Source organism: Oryx dammah, unplaced genomic scaffold, assembly GCF_014754425.2.
Source record: "Oryx dammah isolate SB20612 unplaced genomic scaffold, SCBI_Odam_1.1 HiC_scaffold_11050, whole genome shotgun sequence".
Classification (NCBI taxonomy): domain Eukaryota; kingdom Metazoa; phylum Chordata; class Mammalia; order Artiodactyla; family Bovidae; genus Oryx; species Oryx dammah.
Window position 1 is genome coordinate 11,466,774 of NW_024080444.1, and position 20,656 is coordinate 11,487,429.

The window sequence follows — 20,656 nt, forward strand, 5'->3', positions numbered from 1 at the left end:
TGGAAAGTAGGGCAAAGCTGGGCGAACAAAAACGGAGAAAAGTACACAGAGACAAAAAGGAGAAGGAGTACAAAATAACATTGTAAAGGGAAGAGTTGAGTATCATTGATAATTGCTGGAGCCTCTGAGGCTTCAGTACACTGAAGTTGACTATTCCTGAGACAGCCCCTGACTGCCCCCTTGTGGCTGGTAGGACATCCTTCAGCGCCAACACAGTCTAATAAAATTTCATTTAAAATGACAAGGCAACCTGTAGGGATTGCGCTGTACTTCCCTGCCCTTCCCTCTTGATGTAGCAGAATACTATTTTTCTTAGAAGACAAATCCTCTACAAATTTCTGTCACACTCTAGACTAAAATTGTAGCCGGATAGATTTGAGTTGGTAATGGACAGGGAAGCCTGGCGTGCTGCGGTCCAAGGGGTCGCAGTCGGACACGACTGAGTGACTGAAATGAACTGAACTGAGACCTAAAGGGAGCGCGCTCATGACCTGTCATGCATTATCAATTTATCCCAACGGGAAAAGACAATTGCCTACATCTCCAAGAAGACAGGGCGCTATTTAAAATACAACTGGAAGAAGAAAACTTCTCTCTGGTCTACAGATCTCAGCCAATCAGAGATTAAGCAACACAGCCAATTAGAAGACTCTACATTTTGGACTCCCAGCTTCCCCAGTGGATCCTTTAGTTATCACAGCCGCTCCCACCTTCCCCCTTTTCCCTACAAAGCAAGTTCCTCTTCCTAGTTCTCTGAATTTGCATACGGTCCATGATGGTGCACATATCCTGAATTGCATTCCTCTAGCTATTCCTAAATAAATTCACCTTTGCTGGTAAAATAACTGGCTATTATTAATGTTGACACTATAATTTTGCAATGGATAATCCTTTACAATCCATGGCCAAAAGAACCGATTATCTCAAATACTCTGTTCTGAAGATTGAGACTAAGGCCCATTTCTCCCCGTAGAAGTGGTAGGAATTTCCTCAGGAAGCTTGGCATCTGCCTTTAAAACATGCACACAAGTTTTAATATATCTGACAGCCAACAATTCGTCAGGCCCTGAGGTACAGTTAGAAGCAATGTCACAACCACTGCCTTCATGAAACCTGCAAACTAGGGGAAGAAGTTATCAAACAACTGCACAAATAAATGTGAGCAAACCTACCGAGATAAATACCATGAAGAAAAGGAAAGGTTTCTTGAAAGAGGCGACATCCCATTAGCAAGAAGGCAAAAGAGGCGGGAAATGCATTTCACTAGAGGGAGGCTTTATCCGTTAGCTACGGCCCCATATTTCATTTGATAAATCTTCCTAGTGAGGGAGGAAAGAAAAATGAACCATTTTCAGAACCAACAGCTTGCCACCTGAGGCGTCCTGAGGGCCCTGCGAAATTCGGGAAGCTTGGGCAGCGCCTGCACAGCAGCCCTCATCGCGACTCGAAGTTCTCGCGAGGTCTGGAGAAGACGATCAGAAGGTGCGCACCTCGACTTGAAGTTCTCGCGAGGACCGCACACGAAGAACCGAAGGTCTCCGTGTGCACTTGCGCAGTCGTGCGGGAAGGCGGTTAGAGCGCGCGGCATACCTGGCTTCGGGGCCCAGGGATGCCGCGGTTCCTCTATCTGTGTCTCGGGCTTCTGCTGGTTCGAGTCTCCCGTGAGCTGAACGACATTAGCAGAGCCAGGAAATTGTGCGGCCGGCATCTACTGCATGAGATAGTAAAACTCTGTGGCGATGTTAGCTGGAGCCACGTTGAGAAGGAAAAGCCTTTCACACAGCTGCTTTCCCAGGCCTCAGAAAAGGTTGAAAGCTTCATTCCTGACCGGTCAGAAAGCTCCCAAACCACTTTTCCGGTCTGGAGGAGAGCGACAGACCCAGGTGAAAATTTAAACCAAATGCAGATTTGTTCATCTTTGTACATTTCTTATTCTCGAATTCGCTCTGCCAGCCTTTGAACTTCAGGAAGTGGAATTTGTGCCTGATAATGGCACCCCGCTCCAGTACTCTTGCCTGGAAAATCCCATGGACAGAGGAGCCTGGTAGGCTGCAGTCCATGAGGTCGCTAAGAGTCAGACACGACTGAGTGACTTGACTTTCACTTTGCAGTTTCATGCATTGGAGAAGAAAATGGCAACCCACTGCAGTGTTCTTGCCTGGAGAATCCCAGGGACGGGGGAGCCTGGTGGGAGGCCATCTATGGGGTCGCACAGAGTCGGACACGACTGAAGCGACTTAGCAGCAGCAGCAGCATACATACACAAACTCTGTGAAGCTTTTTTTTTTTAAATTTAACTTCGAGGAAAGAAATGCACACATGTAAAGTCTACAAACTTGTATAAGACTGCTGGAGTTTCCCAACTTTCCCTTCTTGCAGTGCCCTTGTCACCTGGCAAACTCTATTTTGTCCTTTAAAGACTAATATAGGTATCATCTTCCCTGGGAACTTGTGGCTCGAACAGTAAAGAATCTCCTGCCATGCTGGAGCCGCAGGTTCAGTCCCTGAGTGGGGAAGATCCCCTGGAGAAGGGCATGGCAACCCACTCCAATATTCTTGCCTGGAGAATTCCATGGACAGAGGAGCCTAGTGGGCTACAGTCCATGGGGTTGCGAAGAGTCAGATAACGACTGAAGCTGCTTGGCACACACACACACACAGGAATGTATGTTTTATATGAAATGCCCAGCAGAGGGCCAAGCATAGAGTATATGCTTAATGTATATTGAATTTATACAAAATGCTTTTAAGCAGTCTTTAGGAAGAACATTTTTTGTTTTAGATCCATTCTTCTGTTTTTACATTTTGTGACTAATGCATTTTAGTCCCAATACGTTTGCTGTTTTAAAAGAAAGTGCACTTTATTTGTAAACAGTTGTCTAGAGAGTATAGTTTAAGTCACTGCCTTTTACAATAATTCAGTTATTCTGATTTGGGCAAATTTTGTGAAAGTCAAGATTCTGAAATTAAAGGAAGGAGTAGACTATTATGTCAAAAGAGAGACCCTAATATAGATGAGTAAAAAAAACTAAAACATTGCCTAGCACTTTATGAGGACTTATTCTTTTTTATTGTTTTGAAGTATAGTTGGTTTACAATGTTACTCTCTGCTGTACAACTGGTAATTCAAAATTTATAGATTATATTACATTTAAAGTTATACAATATTAGCTATATTCTGATATTCTTTTTTAATGAATGAATAAAACCTATAAATTGATGCTTAGGGAATAAAAACTTTTTTATTGAAGTATAAGTTGATTTACAACATTGTGTTAGTTTCAGATGTACAGCAAAGTGACTGAGTCCATCCATGTTGCTGCAAATGACATCATTTCATTCTTTTTTATGGATGAGTAATATTCCATTGCATATATATATATATATATATACCACATCTTCTTTACCCATTTGTCTCTCAATGGACGCTTAAGTTGCTTGCATGTAAGTAATGCTGCTATGAACATTGCAGTGCAGGTATATTTTCAAATTAGATTTTTTTTCCAGATATATACCCAGGAGTTGGATTGTTGGAACATATGGTAACTCTATTTTTAATTTTTTAAGGACCCTCCATACTGTTCTTCATAGTGGTTGCAGCAACTTACATTCCTACCAACAGCATGAGAAGATTCCCTTTTCTTCACACCCTCTCCAGCATTTATTATTTGTAGACTTTTTGATGATTGACATTCTGTGAGGCAATAGCTCATTGTAGTTTTGAATTCCATTTCTCTATTAGTGATGTTGAGCACATTTTCATATGCCCATTGGCCATCTGTGTATCTTCTTTGGAGAAATTCTTATTTAGTTCTGCCCAATTTTTGATTATTTTTTTAATTGAGCTATATGAGCTGTTTGTATAATTTGAAAATTAAGTCCTTGTTGGTTGCATTATTTGAAACTATTTTCTCCCATTCTGTAGGTTGTCTTTTCATTTTGTTTATGGTTTCCTTTGCTCTGCAAAAGCTTATAAGTTCAATTAGAGGTCCTTTGCTTATTTTTGGTGTTATTTCTATTGCTTTGGGAAACTGACCTAAGAAACCATTGGTATGATTTATGTCAGAATATTTTGCCTATTCTCTCTACTAGTTTTATGGTGTTATGTCTTATATTTAAGTCTTTAAGCCATTTTTAGTTTATTTTTGTGTATAGTGTAAGGGAGTGTTCTACCTTCATTGATTTACATGGGGCTATCCAGTCTGCCAACACCACTTCCTGAAGAGACTATCTTTTCCCTGCTGTATATTCTTGTCTCCCCTGTTGAAGATCAATTGACCATTGGTGTTGGGTTTATTTCTGGTCTCTCTATTCTGTTCTGTTGATCCCTAAGTCTGTTTTTTGTGTCAATACCACACTTTTTTGATAGCTATAGCATTGTAGTATTGTCTGATGTCTGGAAGGGTTATGCCTTCAGCTTTGTTCTTTTTCTTTAGGATTGCTTTGTCTATTCTGGGTCTTTTGTGATTCCATATAAATTTGAGGACTATTTGTCTAGTTTTGTGAAAAGTGTCATGGGTCATTTGGTAGGAATTGCATTAAGTCTGTAGATTTCTTCAAACTCAAGAGCATAGACTATCTTCTTATTGCTTTGAATCATCTTCAGTTTCCTTTATTAATGTTTTATAATTCTGAGGTTATAGGTCTTTCACCTTCTTGGTTAGGTCTATTCCTAGGTATTTTTAAATGTGATTTTATTTTATTTTTTAAAGTATGGTGCTTATTTATTTATTTTTTAATTTTTATTTTTACTTTATTTTACTTTACAATACTGTATTGGTTTTTGGCATACATTGACATGAATCCGCCACGGGTGTACATGAGCTCCCAAACATGAACCCCCCTCCCACCTCCCACCCCATATCATCCCTCCGGATCATCTCCGTGCACCAGCCCCAAGCATCCTGCAACCATAGACTGGTGATTTGTTTCTTACATGATAGTATACATGTTTCAATACCATTCTCCCAAATCATCCCACCCTCTCCCTCTCCCTCAGAGTCCAAAAGTCTGCTCTACACATCTGTGTCTCTTTTGCTGTCTTGCATACAGGGTCATCATTATCATCTTTCTAAATTCCATATATATGTGTTAGTATACTGTATTGGTATTTTTCTTTCTGGCTTACTTCACTCTGTATAATCGGCTCCAGTTTCATCCATCTCATTAGAACTGATTCAAATGTATTCTTTTTAATAGCTGAGTAATACTCCATTGTGTATATGTACCATAGCTTTCTTATCCATTCATCTGCTGATGGACGTCTAGGTTGTTTCCATGTGCTGGCTATTATAAACAGTGCTGCAATGAACATTGGGGTACATGTGTCTCTTTCTCTTCTGGTTTCCTCGGTGTGTATGCCCAGCAGTGGGATTGCTGGGTCATAAGGCAATTCTATTTGCAATTTTTTAAGGAATCTCCACACTGTTCTCCATAGTGGCTATACTAGAAGAAGTAAATAAATGTGATTTTAAAAGGGATTTTTAAAAAACTTTCTGATAGTTCATTGTTAGTGTAAAGAATGCAACAGATTTCTATATATTAATATTGTAACCTGCTACCTTGCTGAATTTATCAGTTCTAGTAGTTTTTGTGTGGAGTCTTTAGGGTTTCTATGTAGAGTATCATGTAAAGACAGAAACAATAGAAAGCATCAGACTGAATCTTGATCATTTTCTATCATCAAAACCACCTACATATAAATTCGTTTTATCCTGTTGTAATTAAGGAATTATCTCTCACCAAACTCTCAGTTGTACTTCAGTTTAGGTGATATTCACACTTTAATGTGTATATGAATCACCTCAGGAATGCTGTTAATATACAGATTCTGATTCAGTAGGTCTGGGGTGGAGCCTGAGTTTACTTTTTATAAGCTCCTGGGTAATGCTGATCCTGTTAGTTGGATAATGCTTTTTAGGTAACAAGGGACTAGTTCAGTTTTCTATTTCTTCATTATTCTTTTCTCTCACAAGTGCAAGGTGGACTTCCCCTTTTTACTTCATGTCTGGTGGGCGTTCCTCTCACATCAAATGCTGTGCTCTCATTACCTATACGATAGGTATTCAGTTCAGTTCAGTTCAGTTCATTTCAGTTCAGCCGCTCAGTCGTGTCCGACTCTTTGCAACCCCATGAATCGCAGCATGCCAGGCCTCCCTGTCCATCACCATCTCCCGGAGTTCACTCAGACTCACGTCCATCGAGTCCGTGATGCCATCCAGCCATCTCATCCTCGGTCGTCCCCTTCTCCTCCTGCCCCCAATCCCTCCCAGCATCAGAGTCTTTTCCAATGAGTCAACTCTTTGCATGAGGTGGCCAAAGTACTGGAGCTTCAGCTTTAGCATCATTCCTTCCAAAGAAATCCCAGGGCTGATCTCCTTCAGAATGGACTGGTTGGATCTCCTTGCAGTCCAAGGAACTCTCAAGAGTCTTCTCAAACACCACAGTTCAAAAGCATCAATTCTTCAGCACTCAGCCTTCTTCACAGTCCAACTCTCACATCCATACATGACCACAGGAAAAACCATAGCCTTGACTAGACGGACCTTTGTCGGCAAAGTAATGTCTCTGCTTTTGAATATACTATCTAGGTTGGTCATAACTTTTCTTCCAAGGAGTAAGCGTCTTTTAATTTCATGGCTGCAGTCACCATCTGCAGTGATTTTGGAGCCCCCCCAAAATAAAGTCTGACACTGTTTCTACTGTTTCCTCATCTATTTTTCATGAAGTGATGGGACCAGATGCCATGATCTTCGTTTTCTGAATGTTGAGCTTTAAGCCAACTTTTTCGCTCTTCTCTTTCACTTTTATCAAGAGGCTTTTTAGCTCCTCTTCACTTTCTGCCATAAGTGTGGTGTCATCTGGATATCTGAGGTTATTGATATTTCTCCTGGCAATCTTGATTCCAGCTTGTGTTTCTTCCAGTCCAGCGTTTCTCATGATGTACTCTGCATATAAGTTAAATAAGCAGGGTGACAATATACAGCCTTGACATACTCCTTTTCCTATTTGGAACCAGTCTGTTGTTCCATGTCCAGTTCTAACTGTTGCTTCCTGACCTGCATACAGAGTTCTCAAGAGGCAGGTTAGGTGGTCAGGTATTCCCATCTCTTTCAGAATTTTCCACAGTTTCTTGTGATCCACACAGTCAAAGGCTTTGGCATAGTCAATAAAGCAGAAATAGAAGTTTTTCTGGAACTCTCTTGCTTTTTTCATGATCCAGCAGATGTTGGCAATTTGATCTCTGGTTCCTCTGCCTTTTCTAAAACCAGCTTGAACATCAGGGAGTTCACGGTTCACTTATTATAGGTAATTTTAATTCAAAATTTTACCTTCAGACATCCAAGCTTGAATTTATGATTGAGAATGAGTTTGGAATCCTTTTTCTTGACCAAGCAACAATAAATCCCTGGTGACCCAGTGGCTAAGACTCCATGCTCCCACTGCAGGTGGCCTGGGTTCAAACCCTGGTCAGGGAACTAGACCTCACATGCCACAACTAAGACCTGGCACAGCCAAATAAATAAAATATTTTTAAATCAACTTTAAAACTTGTAGCTGGTTAATCACTCCTTTATTTCAGGTGTTATTCACAATACCCCAAAAGAGTAAATGTCATTAATTCAGTGAGGAGTGATCTGCAGTGAAACAAGATTTGTATGAAATGGAAATATATCTGATCATATTTCAGGATTGTCATACACATTAAACATGTTAGTATGGGAACTATATAAAGGACAGTTTGTAAAAGTGGAAATATGTGGCAATGAAACCATGGTTTTTTTTAAATATATGGAAGAAGAAAATGAATTTAGGTTATCAATATGAATTTGTATTCGATTTTAAAGAATTCTTAATCTGTAAGGAAAGATAGAATGTAATCTATTAATTTCCAGTGACTAATTTATTAATAGAAGTTGAAGAGAGGCATGTATTTCCAAAAGAGAATTCCAAAATAGAATATATAATTATGTCATTTCTTTTGCATGTGAATGTTGCTGAAAAGTTGATTAATTTTTATTTAGCTTATATAAGCAGAATATATTTCTATGTTAGGTCAAATCAGTTATCAATAATTTTAATCTAATAATTTATTTGAGTCTGACACAGGAAATGACAGTTTGGTACACTGATATTCAAAAATGCCTTCTTCAGAGCTACTCAGACATAAGTTGAATTTGAGATTTTGCACTTCTTGTTAATGAATCCTGAATGTATGGACCTTGTTGCCACAACCTATTTCAGAGTGTGGCAGCGTGAAACTAATGTCATTTCTAAATTCAGAGTAAAGTGCTGCCTAACTCTTAGTGCTAGGTGAAATTATTGAAGTTTCATTACCAGTATTTCATAATCCATACCCCTATTCCAGTTAATAGGCTGGAGTCCCTTATTCCTGGTCTTCATCCATCTGTTCTTGTTTTTTACTAGTACATGAGAATTCCTATGTTCTTATATCCATGCCAAGAATTAAAATTATATATATTTTAACATTTTCCAGTGTGATAGACATGAAATAAAATCTCATTTTTGTCTTAACTTGTTCTGGATTTGAGTACCTCATCATATGCATATTAGCCTTTTGGGTTCCTTTTTTTAAAAAAAAAAAACTTCCTATTTTTCAGAAATTTTATTTCTATATTTTGCCCACTTTTGTCAAAGTTGTCATCTTCCAGTTAATTTGTAAGACTCATTCAAAATCTAGATACAGTAATAGTTATAGGTTTTAAATATTGCAAATATGTCCTCCTGTTCTGTCATCTATTTACTGGTGTTTTTAGATAGAAAGTCTTAATTTTTATGCCATTAGACAATAACTGTTTCACCTTATTGTTCATCCTTTTGAACGTTTTGGAGGTCCTTTGTTGTTTCTCTATTTATTTTATAGTTTTACTTTTCTCATTAGGTCCTTAATTCTTCTGGGGCCCATTTTTAGTTCTGTTCTGGCTAGAAATACTATCTTAATTTTCTCAAAGTCTTACTTTTCTGTACATGAGGAAGTATTTTTCTGAATATCATCTACTGAACAGTCATTTTTTTCCACTGATTGTAGAGTCACTTTTATTGTTTATTAAGTTTGTCTGAAATTCTTACTTAACTGGTCTTTTTGTTTGGCTTTGTGTTATTACTACACTGTTTTAGCCAACTTTTTCACTCTCCTCTTTCACCTGCATCAAAAGACTCTAGTTCCTCTTTGCTTTCTGTCACTAGGGTGGTATGATCTGCATATCTGAGGTTATTGATATTTCTCCCAGCAATCTTGATTCCAGCTTGTGATTCATCCAGCCTGGCATTTCACATGATGTACTCCACATACAAGTTAAATAAGAAAGCTGACGGTATATAGCCTTGACATACTCCTTTCTCAATTTTGGACCAGTATGTTGTTCCATGTCCAGTTCTAACTGTTGTTTCTTGACCTGCATATAGGATTTTCAGGAGACAGGTAAGGTGGTCTGTTATTCCCATCTCTTTAAGAATTTTCCACAGTTGGTTGTGATCCACACAGTCAAAGGCTTTAGCATAGTCAGTGAGGCAGAAGTAGATGTTATTCTGGAATTCTCTTGCTTTTTCTGTGATCCAGTGGATGTTGGCAATTTGATCTCTGGTTCCTCTCACTTTTGTAAATCCAGCTTGTACATCTGGAAGTTCTCAGTTCATGTACTGCTGAAACCTAACTTGAAGGATTTTGAGCATTAACTTGCTAGCATGTGAAATGAGTATAGTTGTGCAGTAGTTTGAGCATTCCTTGGCATTGCCTTTTTTTTGGATTGGAATAAAAACTGACCTTTTCAGTCCTGTGACCACTGCTGAGTTTTCCAAATTTGCTGGCATATTGAGTGAGGCACTTTAACGGCATCATCTTTTAGATTTGAAATAGCTCAGCTGGAATTCCATCACCTCCACTAACTTTGTTAGTAGTAATGTTTCCTGAGGCCCACTTGAGTTCACACTCCAGAATGTCTGGCTCCAGATGAGTGATCACACCATCATGGTTATCCAGGTCATTAAGACCTTTTTTATAGTTCTTTGTTTTCTTGCCATCTCTTAATCTCGCCTGCTTCTGTTAGGTCCATACCATTTCTGTCCTTTATTCCCATCTTTACATGAAATGTTCCCTTGATATCTCTGATTTTCTTCAAGAGATCTCTAGTCTTTCTCATTCTTCTGTTTTCCTCTATTTCTTTGCATTGTTCACTAAGAAGGCTTTCTTATCTCTCCCTGCTATTCCTCGGAACTCTGCATTCATTTGGGTATATCTTTCCCTTTCTCCTTTACCTTTCGCTTCTCATCTTTTCCCAGCTATTTGTAAGGCTTTCTCAGACAACCACTTTGCCTTCTTGCATTTCTTTTTCTTGGGGATGGTTTTGGCCTGTACAATGTTATGAACTCTATCCATAGTTCTTCAGGCATGCTGTCTATCAGATCTAATCCCTTGAATCTATTTGTCACTTCTACTGTATAGTCATAAGAGATTGATTTAGGTTGTACCTGAATTGCCTAGTGGTTTTCCTTCCTTCAATTTAAGTCTGAATTTTGCAATTCAGCTCATGATCTGAGCCACAGTCAGCTCTAGGTCTTGTTTTTGCTAACTGTGTAGTGCTTCTCCATCTTCAGCTGCAAAGAATATAATCAGTCCAATTTCGGTACTGACCATCTGGTGATATCCATGTGTAGAGTCCTCTTTTATGTTGTTGGAAGAGGATGTTTGCAATGGCCAGTGCATTCTCTTGGCAAAACTCTGTTAGCCTTTGCCCTACTTCATTTTGTACTCCCAAGGCCAAACTTGCCTGTTAATCCAGGTATCTCTTGACTTCCTACTTTTGCATCCCAGTCTCCTATAATGAAAGGACATCTTTTTAGGTGTGAATTCTAGAAGGTCTTGTAGGTTTTCATAGAACTGGTTGACCTCAGCTTCTTCAGCAATTGGTTGGGGCATAGACTTGGATTACTGGGATGTTGAGTGGTTTGCCTTGGAAACCAACTGAGATCATTCTGTTGTTTTTGTGATTGCACCCAAGTACTGCATTTCAGACTCTCTTGTTCACTATGAGGGCTCCATTTCTTCTGAGGGATTCTTGCCCACAGTAGTAGATGTAATAGTTATCTGAATTAAATTCGTGCATTCCAGTCCATTTTAGCTCACTTATTCCTAAAATGTCGATGTTCACTCTTGCCATTTCCTGTTTGACCACGTCCACTTTACCTTGATTCATGGACCTAACATCCCAGGTTTCTATGCAATATTGTTCTTTACAGTATCAGACTTTACTTTCACCACCATACACATCCACAACTGGGTGTTGTTTCCATTTTGGCTCAGCCTTTTCATTCTTTCTGGAGTTATTTCTCCCCTCTTCTCCAGTAGCATATTGGACACTTGGGGGATTCATCCTTCAGTTTAATATCTTTTTGCCTTTTCATACTGTTCATGGGGTTCTCAATGCAAGAATACTGGTTTCCCATTCCCTTCTCCAGTGGACTACATTTTTGTCAGAACTCTCCACCTTGACCTGTCCATCTTGGATGGCCCTGCACAGCATGGCTCATAGTTTCATTGAGTTAGACAAGGCTGTGATCCATTTGATCATTTTGGTTAGTTTTCTGTGATTGTGGTTTTCATTCTGGTGGCTGTGGGACTGAAGTTCTTGTTTCATCTGTCTGCCCTCTCATGGATGAGTCTTAAGAGGCTTGTGCAAGCTTTCTGATGGGAGGGACTGCTGTGGGGAAAACTGGGTCTTGCTCTGGTGGGCAGGGCCATCCTCAGTAAAACTTTAGTCCAATTTTCTGCTGATTGGTGGGGCTATGCTGCCTCCCTGTAGTTTGGCCTGAAGCTCCCAGTTCTGGAGTCTGCAGGCTTTATAGTAGAACTAATGGCGACCTGCTACAATAGAAATTATGAGCATGCTGTGCCTCCCAGGACTACTGCTGCCAGTGGCCCCTGGCCCTGCAGCAGGCTACTGTCGACCCATGTCTCCACCAGAGACTCCCAAACCTTCACAGGCAAGTCCTGCTTATGTCTCTTGTGGGGTCACTGCTCCTTTCTCCTGGGTCCTGGTGCACACAAGGCTTTTTTGTGCCCTCCAAGAGTCTTTGTTTCCCCAGTTTGGTGGAAGTTCTATAATCAAATCCCACAGACCTTAAAAGTCAGATTTGCTAGGATTCTCAGTCCCTTTGCCAGATCCCCAGGTTGGGAAGTCTGATGTGGGGCCTAGAACCTTGGCATCAGTGTGAGAACTTCTTTGGTATAGTTGTTCTCCAGTTTGTGGGTCACCCACCTGGCGGCTCTATGATAGGGCTAATGGTGACCTCCTCCAGGAGGACCTAGGTCACACACTGTGCCTCCCAGGACTGCTGCTGCCAGTGCCCATCCCTGCAGCCGGCCATTGCTGACCCACGCCTCTGCAGGAGACCTTCAAACCCACACAGGCAGTTCTGGCTCAGTCTCTTGTGGGGGTCACTGCTCCTTTCCCCTCTTTTCAATTTATACTTACTCTCTTTGTGATCTGATCCAGTCTTATGGCTCAAAAAATTATCTGTATACCTGACTCATAAATTTCTTCAAGCAAAATTTTTTCTTCCATTCTGATAAGCATGAGGTGATATCTCACAGTGGTTTTGATTTGCATTTCCTTGATGATTAATGATGTTGACCATCTGCATTTCCTCTCTGGAAAAAAAATGTTCATTTCTTCTGCACTCTTTTTATTATTTTTTTATTTTTATTTATTTTTTTATTTTACTTTACAATTCTGTATTGGTTTTGCCATACATTGACATGAATCCACCATGGGTGTACATGCGTTCCCAAACATGAACCCCCCTCCCACCCCCCTCCCCGCAACATCTCTCTGGGTCATCCCCACGTACCAGCCCCAAGCGTGCCATATCCTGCATTGGACATAGACTGGCAATTTGATTCTTACATGATATTATACATGTTTCAATGCCATTCTCCCAAATCATCTCACCCTCTCCCTCTCCCACTGAGTCCAAAAGTCCACTATACACATCTGTGTCTTTTTTGCCATCCTGCATACAGGGTTATCATTGCCGTCTTTCTAAATTCCATATATATGTGTTAGTATACTGTATTGGTGTTTTTCTTTCTGGCTTACTTCACTCTGTATAATCGGCTCCAGTTTCATCCATCTCATCAGGACTGATTCAAATGTATTCTTTTTAATAGCTGAGTAATACTCCATTGTGTATATGTACCAAAACTTTCTTATCCATTCATCTGCTGATGGATATCTAGGTTGTTTCCATGTCCTGGCTATTATAAACAGTGCTGCAATGAACATTGGGGTACATGTGTCTCTTTCAATTCTGGCTTCCTCCGTGTGTATGCCCAGCAGTGGGATTGCTGGGTCATAAGGCAGTTCTATTTGCAATTTTTTAAGGAATCTCTACACTGTTCTCCATAGTGGCTGTACTAGTTTGCATTCCCACCAACAGTGTAGGAGGGTTCCCTTCTCTCCACACCCTCTCCAGCATTTATTGCTTGCAGATTTTTGGATCGTAGACATTCTGACTGGTGTGAAGTGGTACCTCATTGTGGTTTTGATTTGCATTTCTCTAATAATGAGTGATGTTGAGCATCTTTTCATGTGTTTGTTAGCCATCCGTATGTCTTCTTTGGAGAAATGTCTATTTAGTTCTTTGGCCCATTTTTTGATTGGGTCGTTTATTTTTCTGGAATTGAGCTGCAGGAGTTGCTTGTATATTTTTGAGATTAGTTGTTTGTCAGTTGCTTCATTTGCTATTATTTTCTCCCATTCGGAAGGCTGTCTTTTCACTTTGCTTATATTTTCCTTTGTTGTGCAGAAGCTTTTAATTTTAATTAGGTCCCATTTGTTTATTTTTGCTTTTATTTCCAGAATTCTGGGAGGTGGATCATAGAGGATCCTGTTTTGGTTTATGTCGGAGAGTGTTTTGCCTATGTTCTCCTCTAGGAGTTTTATAGTTTCTGGTCTTACATTTAGATCTTTAATCCATTTTGAGTTTATCTTTGTGTGCGGTGTTAGAAAGTGATCTAGTTTCATTCTTTTACAAGTGGTTGACCAGTTTTCCCAGCACCACTTGTTAAAGAGATTGTCTTTACTCCATTGTATATTCTTGCCTCCTTTGTCAAAGATAAGGTGTCCATATGTGTGTGGATTTATCTCTGGGCTTTCTATTTTGTTCCATTGATCTATATTTCTGTCTTTGTGCCAATACCATACTGTCTTGATGACTGTGGCTTTGTAGTAGAGCCTGAAGTCAGGCAAGTTGATTCCTCCAGTTCCATTCTTCTTTCTCAAGATGGCTTTGGCTATTCGAGGTTTTTTGTATTTCCATACAAATCTTGAAATTATTTGTTCTAGTTCTGAGAAAAATATCGCTGGAAGCTTGATAGGGATTGCATTGAATTTGTAAATTGCTTTGGGTAGTATACTCATTTTCACTCTATTGATTCTTCCGATCCATGAGCATGGTATATTTCTCCATCTATTAGTGTCCTCTTTGATTTCTTTCATCAGTGTTTTATAGTTTTCTATATATAGGTCTTTAGTTTCTTTAGGTAGATATATTCCTAAGTATTTTATTCTTTTTGTTGCAATGGTGAATGGAATTGTTTCCTTAATTTCTTTTTCTACTTTCTCATTATTAGTGTATAGGAATGCAAGGGATTTGTGTGTGTTGATTTTATATCCTGCAACTTTACTATATTCATTAATTAGCTCTAGTAATTTTCTGGTAGAGTCTTTAGGGTTTTCTATGTAGAGGAGCATGTCATCTGCAAACAGTGAGAGTTTTATTTCTTCTTTTCCAATTTGGATTCCTTTTATTTCTTTTTCTGCTCTGATTGCTGTGGCTAAAACTTCCAGAACTATGTTGAATAGTAGTGGTGAAAGTGGGCACCCTTGTCTTGTTCCTGACTTTAGGAGAAATGCTTTCAATTTTTCACCATTGACGATAATGTTTGCTGTGGGTTTGTCATATATAGCTTTTATTATGTTGAGGTATGTTCCTTCTATTCCTGCTTTCTGGAGAGTTTTTATCATAAATGGATGTTGAATTTTGTCAAAGGCCTTTTCTGCATCTATTGAGATAATCATATGGCTTTTATTTTTCAATTTGTTAATGTGGTGAATTACATTGATTGATTTGTGGATATTGAAGAATCCTTGCATCCGTGGGATAAAGCCCACTTGGTCATGGTGTTCGATCTTTTTAATGTGTTGTTGGATTCTGATTACTAGAATTTTGTTGAGGATTTTTGCATCTATGTTCATCAGTGATATTGGCCTGTAGTTTTCTTTTTTTGTAGTATGTTTGTCAGGTTTTGGTATTAGGGTGATGGTGGCCTCATAGAATGAGTTTGGAAGTTTCCCTTCCTCTGCAATTTTCTGGAAGAGTTTGAGTAGGATAGGTGTTAACTCTTCTCGAAATTTTTGGTAGAATTCAGCTGTGAAGCCGTCTGGACCTGGGCTTTTGTTTGCTGGAAGATTTCTGATTACAGTTTCAATTTCCATGCTTGTGATGGGTCTGTTAAGATTATCTATTTCTTCCTGGTTCAGTTTTGGAAAATTGTACTTTTCTAAGAATTTGTCCATTTCTTCCAGGTTGTCCATTTTATTGGCATATAATTGCTGATAGTAGTCTCTTATGATCCTTTGTATTTCTGTGTTGTCTGTTGTGATCTCTCCATTTTCATTTCTAATTTTATTGATTTGATTTTTCTCTCTTTGCTTCTTGATGAGTCTGGCTAATGGTCTGTCAATTTTATTTATCCTTTCAAAGAATCAGCTTTTGGCTTTGTTGATTTTTGCTATGGTCTCTTTTGTTTCTTTTGCATTTATTTCTGCCCTAATTTTTAAGATTTCTTTCCTTCTGCTAATTCTGGGGTTCTCCAATTCTTCCTTTTCTAGTTGCTTTAGGTGTAGAGTTAGGTTATTTATTTGACTTTTTTCTTGTTTCTTGAGGTATGCCTGTATTGCTATGAACTTTCCTCTTAGCACTGCTTTTATAGTGTCCCACAGGTTTTGGGTTGTTGTGTTTTCATTTTCATTAGTTTCTATGCATATTTTGATTTCTTTTTTGATTTCTTCTGTGATTTGTTGGTTATTCAGAAGCGTGTTGTTCAGCCTCCATATGTTGGAATTTTTAATAGTTTTCCTCCTGTAATTGAGATCTAATCTTAGTGCATTATGGTCAGAAAAGATGCTTGGAATGATTTCGATTTTTTTGAATTTATCAAGGTTATATTTATGGCCCAGGATGTGATCTATCCTGGAGAAGGTTCCATGAGCACTTGAGAAAAAGGTGAAATTCATTGTTTTGGGGTGAAATGTCCTATAGATATCAATTAGGTCTAACTGGTCTAATGTATCATTTAAAGTTTGCGTTTCTTTGTTAATTTTCTGTTTAGCTGATCTGTCCATAGGTGTGAGTGGGGTATTAAAGTCTCCCACTATTATTGTGTTGTTGTTAATTGCACTCTTTTTAGTTGGGTTGTTATTTTTATTGTTGTTGTTTTTTGATGTTGAGTTGTATGAACCTCCATTGTATCTGTATGTAGTCCTTTTTCTCCTAGTGTATTTTGTTCATTTTCTTTTTTTTTTCTTGATTAGTCTGGCTAAAGTTTGGGTTTATTAATCCTTTAAAAGAATCAATGTTTGGTTTTCTAAACCTTTATATTTTGTTTCTATATTTCACTTATTTCTTTCCTTACTTATTTGGGTTATCTCTGTTGCTCTTTTTCAAATTCACTGATTTGAACACTCATTTTTAATCTTCCTAATTTCCTCATGAATACAGCTTGTTTCCATTTAAGTCCCTTTCTCAATTTGACATTCATGAAAAAGGTTCCTTCTTATTGTCTGCCTTTTCTTCCCTTTTTGTGATAGATGGGGCACATATCATCTAGGAAGCCCTTTCTTCAATCTGCCTAAAAAAAAAAAAAAAAAGAGCTGCAAGTCACTCAGTTGTGTCTCTTTGTGAACCCATGGAGTGTAGCCCACCAGGCTCCTCTGTCTGTGGAATTCTCCAGGCAAGAATCCTGGAGTGGGTAGCTGTTCCCTTCTCCAGGGGACCTTCCTGACCCAGGGATGGAACATGGGTCTCCTGTATACCAGGGAAGGCCCTGCCTAGACAGCCTAATTCACTTTTCCCCTTCAATGTACTCTGTTCATTGTGACATACTTTATTGATCATGTATTTATCCATCTTAGATGACATTATTCTTTTGCTACTTTAGAAGAGATTAATATTTATGCTAAAGGTTTACTATTCCACATTTCATTGTAAGCATTTTTTAAATCAAAGTTGTTATATTCTAATAGGACTCTTAACTTCAAGAGGCAGAAGTTCTCTTAAATATCCTCAAAAAAAAAAAAAAACAACTGAGGATAGTTATTATAGAAAGAGGATCTGTAAATGGACCTAGAAAGGCTCTGGAAAGCCTAAGGAATCGTGTCAATGCCTAAAAGTCATCTTTCTCTGAATCTTTTCTAATAACTTTAGCTTTCATGATAAGCTTCATAGTATCCTTTCAGTTTTGTTTCTAACTCATCTTGTTCTCATTACTTCTTAGTTCTAATTTCAACAAGTGAAGTGAAGTTGCTCAGTCACGTCTGACTCTTTGCGATCAAGACTGTAGCCCACCATGCTCCTCCATCCATGAGATTTTCCAGGCAAGAGTACTGGAGTGGGTTGCCATTTCCTTCTACAGGGGATCTTCACAACCCAGGGATAGAACTCAGGTCTCCTGCATTGCAGGCAGACACTTTACCACCTGAACCACCAGGGAAACCCAGTTTCAACAAGAGGAAATCTTATTGAGCAAACTTATTTTTCACAGGGCATGGATTGCTGGCCACTGTGGTAGATGGTTTCTTTGGGGTCAGTTGCCAACCTCCTGTCTGTTTCTTTGGGGTCAGGTGCCAACCTCCTGTCTTTCAGCTGTGGATGTAGGATGGAGTCACATGGTTCAGAACATGACTGCCTAAGGGCTGATTCAACAGCAGTGGCTAGAGGCAAGATATCCTTCAAAAGGAACTGTAGATGGGCAAGGGCAATGATGGAAATTCAACAAGCCTCCAATTAATTACCTTCTGGTGTTATTTTAATTTCTTATAAGTAATATTGAGTAAGAGCAGTGTAACATTAACAATTCACTGAGCATATCACACTTCTCCATTTCTTTATATTTCAACAGAATGGCTTCTACTAACCACTTAGTTATAAAATATGCATAAAATCAAGTAACTCAATTACAAATGGGCAAAAATTTGAATATACATTTCTACAAGGAGGATATACAATAAGGACATGAAAAATGCTCAACATCATTAGTTGCAAGGTCATTACAAATCAAAATGATAATGGGATTCCACTTCACATCTGTTAGGGTGGCTATCATCAAAAAATGGAAAATATAAAATGTTGGTCAAGATGTATAGCAATGGGAAGCCTAGTGTATCAGTGGTGGGATTGTAAAATGGTGTAGCCACTGTGGAGAACTGGAGGTTCCTAAAAAAAGGTAAACAAATTTACCATACGGTCCAGCAGTTCTACTCCTCGGTATATACCTAAGAGAACTGAAAATGTGTTCACACAAAAACATGTGTGTGGATGTTCTGAGCAGTGTCATTCTTAATAGTCAAAAAGTAGAAAGAACCCACCTAGTCATCAACTGATAAACAGGCAAATAAAATGTGATATATCCATACAATGGAAAATTATTCAGCCATAAAAAGAATAAAGTACTGGCAGACATGCAGCAACATGACTGAACCTCGAAAATACGCTCAGTGAAAAAAAAACAGACACAAATGACCGTATATGGTTATGTTTTAGGCAGATCAATAGAAATATAAAATAGATTAGTAGGTACCAGGGGCTGAAAGAAGAGGAAAATGGGAGTGACTTCTAATGGGGGGAGGTTTCTTTTGGGGATGATAGAAATGTTCTGGAATTAGGTAGTGGTGATGTTTGTGCAACCTTGTGAATGTACTAATTGTATACTTTAAAATGCTTAACTTTATGGCATATGAATTATAGCTAAAAAAAAAGTTTTCTGAATAAAAGTGTGCAAAGGTTTCTAGGCCTTTTTATAGGAAAACATTACAACTGTTTTAGTTTAAAATATACATTGCTTTTGAATTAACCATTTTACTAGTTAAAATGTGATTACTTGTGTTTCAGAATTAGCTGGCTTTAGTGTTACAGCATTATGATTAAATTTTCAGCTAAAGGAAGATTTTAATAAAGGATTTATTTCTTGTCTCTCAACAGTCCCTACTTCTGCCTCTGAGGAAGAAGCAAGAAACAATATGAAGGTGCAGTCACTGCCTGAGTATCAGTATACAAAGGCCAACTTGCCTTTTAAGACAAGACAGGAGGAATCTTCCTCATCACAAGATATCAGTCCATATATTCATGAGATTATAGAATTTCAGAAGAAAAATACAAACAAAATCAAAACCTTAAGCAATTTGTTTTGGGGGAATCATCCCCAAAGAAAACGCAGAGGATACTCAGAAAAATGTTGTCAGAAGGGATGTACAAAAGAAGAACTTATTATTGCATGCCTTCCATATATTGATTATGAAAACTTAAGGAAGCATCAGCAGTTGTGACTGAGATATACTAACCATCATGAGACTTACACTAACTTAATAAAAAGCTTAATATATTTTACTTATTTTTTTGGTGATTGTCCTTGTAGTTTCTCTGCTGTGAACAACATCTGGATGTATTTGTAAGCACTTAACAATACTTTGCGGAGAAGGCAATGGCAACCCACTCCAGTACTCTTGCCTGGAAAATCCCATGGATGGAGGACCCTGGTGGGCTGCAGTCCATGGGGTCGCTAAGAGTCAGACATGACTGAGCGACTTCACTTTCACTTTTCACTTTCATGCATTGGAGAAGGAAATGGCAACCCACTCCAGTATTCTTGCCTGGAGAATCTCAGGGACAGGGGAGCCTGGCGGGCTGCCGTCTATGGGGTTGCACAGTCGGACACGACTGAAGAGACTTAGCAGCAGCAGCAGCAACAATAATACTTTGTGGTGGTAATACGACTTAGTATTTTCTTTGGTATTCTATTTTTCATATATTTTTATATTTGAAGATATTACTGGAGGTAGCATGATCTATGCAGACATCTTAGGATTGCCTGCTTATTCTTATTTATGGTTTTGAAACTCTCTTAAGTAGCATTTAAATGGATCATGGAATGTTCTGCATTCCATGTGTATGATATACTGACTGGTGCCCATTACTATTAGGCTCACTCTAGTATGCCAATACATCTGTCCTACTGATTTAAAATAGCTAACCAACTACCCCTAGTAGCTCTTACACATTTTTAGTAGGTACAGTTTTAATTCTTTGTATGGTAACTGGTAAGTCTTTTCGCAGTTTCTATTGAGGACATAGTTCAGTGACTTTCTTGAGGTTGTAATCTCTCTCCAAGATCCCCTGTCTTTGCTTTGAAGGTACTGATACAATGTGAAGTCTTATTCAGGCTTGGTCAGAATAGAGTGCAGTGTCGGCATCACCTGTGAACGTGTTAGAAATGCAGTTCTAAGGTCCTCTCCCAGACCTACTGAATTAGAACTCTGGGTATGGGGCTCTTTGGTCTGCATTTTTACAGGCCTTCTGAGTC

At 38.7% G+C, this 20,656-nt stretch overlaps 1 protein-coding gene across 1 annotated transcript; it reads left to right on the forward strand.

Annotated features, from left to right (window-relative positions):
• The first annotated feature begins 1,609 nt into the window (after positions 1–1,609).
• Positions 1,610–19,679, forward strand: LOC120860227 (insulin-like peptide INSL6). Its single transcript, XM_040236011.1, has 2 exons — positions 1,610–1,883; positions 19,279–19,679. The coding sequence occupies exons 1-2, from the start codon at positions 1,610–1,612 to the stop codon at positions 19,620–19,622; spliced, it is 618 nt and encodes a 205-aa protein (XP_040091945.1). The 3' UTR covers positions 19,623–19,679.
• Positions 19,680–20,656: the final 977 nt, after the last annotated feature.

Excerpts from the sequence above, each read along its gene's own strand:
- LOC120860227 (XM_040236011.1), top strand. The coding sequence starts at position 1,610 with ATGCCGCGGTTCCTCTATCTGTGTCTCGGGCTTCTGCTGGTTCGAGTC. Across the intron at positions 1,884-19,278 it reads GAGGAGAGCGACAGACCCAG|TCCCTACTTCTGCCTCTGAG; the intron begins GTGAAAATTTAA and ends GTCTCTCAACAG.